Source organism: Etheostoma spectabile, chromosome 14 (assembly GCF_008692095.1).
Source record: "Etheostoma spectabile isolate EspeVRDwgs_2016 chromosome 14, UIUC_Espe_1.0, whole genome shotgun sequence".
Lineage (NCBI taxonomy): Eukaryota > Metazoa > Chordata > Actinopteri > Perciformes > Percidae > Etheostoma > Etheostoma spectabile.
In genome coordinates this window covers 11,727,413-11,729,542 of record NC_045746.1, presented here as the reverse complement: position 1 = coordinate 11,729,542, position 2,130 = coordinate 11,727,413, and the positions used below count along the sequence as shown (strand labels likewise).

Here is a 2,130-nt window from a genome sequence, read left to right as displayed (position 1 = left end):
CCCGTTGATAAATACAGTGTACAAGTTTGCAAAAGTTTGTATCTATATCTCTAAACTCCCTTTTCTCTCGAAGATTTTGGAGAAAGCAGTTCTTTTACAGTTGCCAATAGTTTTTAGATACACATGGTGTTCTTGAGGGTTCCAATCTGGTTTTAAGACATTCATAGCACTGAATCTGCACTTTTAAGAGTTTTAACGATCTTTTAATCAACTGATTCTGGAGATTATGTAATTCTTATTCTTTTAGATTTTACAGCAGCATTTGACACAGTTGACCACAGCATCCTATTTCTCGCCTCGAGCATGGCGTGGGGATTAGGGGCACTGCTTTGGAGTGGTTTAGGTCATACTTGTCGAACAGAGATTTTAGAGTCCGTTTTGGTGGGCTATATCACCTTCTGTGTCCCTCACATGTGGAGTTCCACAGGGTTCGATTCTCGGCCATTCTTTTTTCACTTATCTGCTTCCCCTTGGATGTATCTTAAAAAGACACAACATCAGCTTCCATCTTTATGCAGATGATTCGCAAATCTACCCGCCCACAAAAGAAATGATGGTAGTTCTTTAGCAAGATTAGTTGACTGTTTTAATGATATAAAGCCTGGATGGCTTTACATTTTTAAACTTTAACGAGAGTAAAACTGAGGTTATGGTTTTTAGACCCAGTGGCGCCTCTGATGTGTCACAAATAGACCTGGGCATTTTTCAACCCTATGTTAAGTCTGTTGTAACAAAACTGGGTGTAAAAATGGATTGTGATTTTAAAAGGAGAGCAGATTAATTCTGTTGTGAAAGCAAGTTTCTTTCAACTGAGGCTTCTTACCAAGCTTAAGGCCTTTTATCCTTCACAGACTTTGAGAGGGTTATACATGCTTTTATTACAACACGCTTGACTATTGTAATGCCTTGTATGTAGGAGTTAGCCAGGCCTCCCTCTTCGACACAGCTGGTTCAAAACGCTGCCGCTCGTCTCCTTACTGGAACTCGTAAGCGAGATACAATCACCCCTGTCCTTGCCCTCTCTCACTGGCTCCCAGTTACTTTTAGGATTGATTTAAGATTTATGTTTGTTTTTTAAGCCCTCCATGGACTAGCTCCAGTTACATAAAGATCTGTTGAAGCCACATGCTCCTTCAAGATCTTTAAGGTCTGCAAAACAGTCTCTTCTTGTTGCCCCTAAAACGGCTGAAGAGTAGGGGGATCGGGCTTCTCAGCCGCAGCCCCGAGACTTTGGAATGAGCTGCCTCTACATGTCAAACTGGCCCCAGCCTTCCGGTTTTTTTAAATCGCGACTTAAAACACATTTTTATCCCTGGCTTTAATACAGCATGAGAACTGTATGTGTATTTGTCTGGTGTGTGTATTCTGTCTATTTATTGTTCCAGTTCAATGTACAGCACTTTGGTCAACCAGGTTGTTTTTAAATGTGCTCTAGAAATAAAGATTGATGATAAAGATTGATATATTTGTATTGCAAATTGCATATGTTTGTGTGGGTAGTCTACTGAATATTCAAATAGGGAAATACTGCACATCAGTGTGTACAGATTCTGAATGTGTTTAACCTAAACCTATATATATATATAACCTATATAAACCCATAATTTTCTCTCTCTCTCTCTCTCTCTCTCTCTAGAATACAGACGACCACTTGACGTTCTTGATCACGGTTCCCGCTGCTCTCTTCCTCTTCCTGTCCATCTTCATCCTTGTCTGCATTGAGTCGGTCTTCAAGCGGATGCTCCGCCTCTTCTCCCTCCTGATATGGGCCTGTCTGGTCACCATGGGCTACCTGTTCATGTTCTCAGGAGGGATACTCAGCCCCTGGGACCAGGTAGATCAATGTTTTATCCAAACTCATTAAATACAGCACCTTGATCAGTGGCCCTCAGCGTCTGATCATGTTAACTTTGTTCCACCCACATAAGTTAAGTTACCTTACATGACGTATTTCAATTCAATTTTATTTATATAGTGCCAAATCACAAAAACAGTTAGCTCATTGCGCTTTTTATAAAAGAGCAGGTTTAGACCGTCCTCTGTGATGTTATTTACAGAAACCCAACAATTCCCACTAGGCAACAGAGGCAAGGAAAAACGTCCTTTAAGAGGCAGAAACCTCGAGCAGAA

At 40.8% G+C, this 2,130-nt stretch overlaps 1 protein-coding gene across 2 annotated transcripts in view; it reads left to right on the top strand.

Annotated features, from left to right (window-relative positions):
* Positions 1 to 2,130, top strand: part of adcy2b (adenylate cyclase 2b (brain)) — a 65,199-nt gene that overhangs the window by 7,910 nt on the left and 55,159 nt on the right. For both annotated transcript variants that reach the window (XM_032535107.1, XM_032535108.1), the window contains exon 2: positions 1,637 to 1,834. In XM_032535107.1, the coding sequence (XP_032390998.1) occupies positions 1,637 to 1,834 (198 nt within the window). The remainder of the gene's footprint in view (positions 1 to 1,636; positions 1,835 to 2,130) is intronic.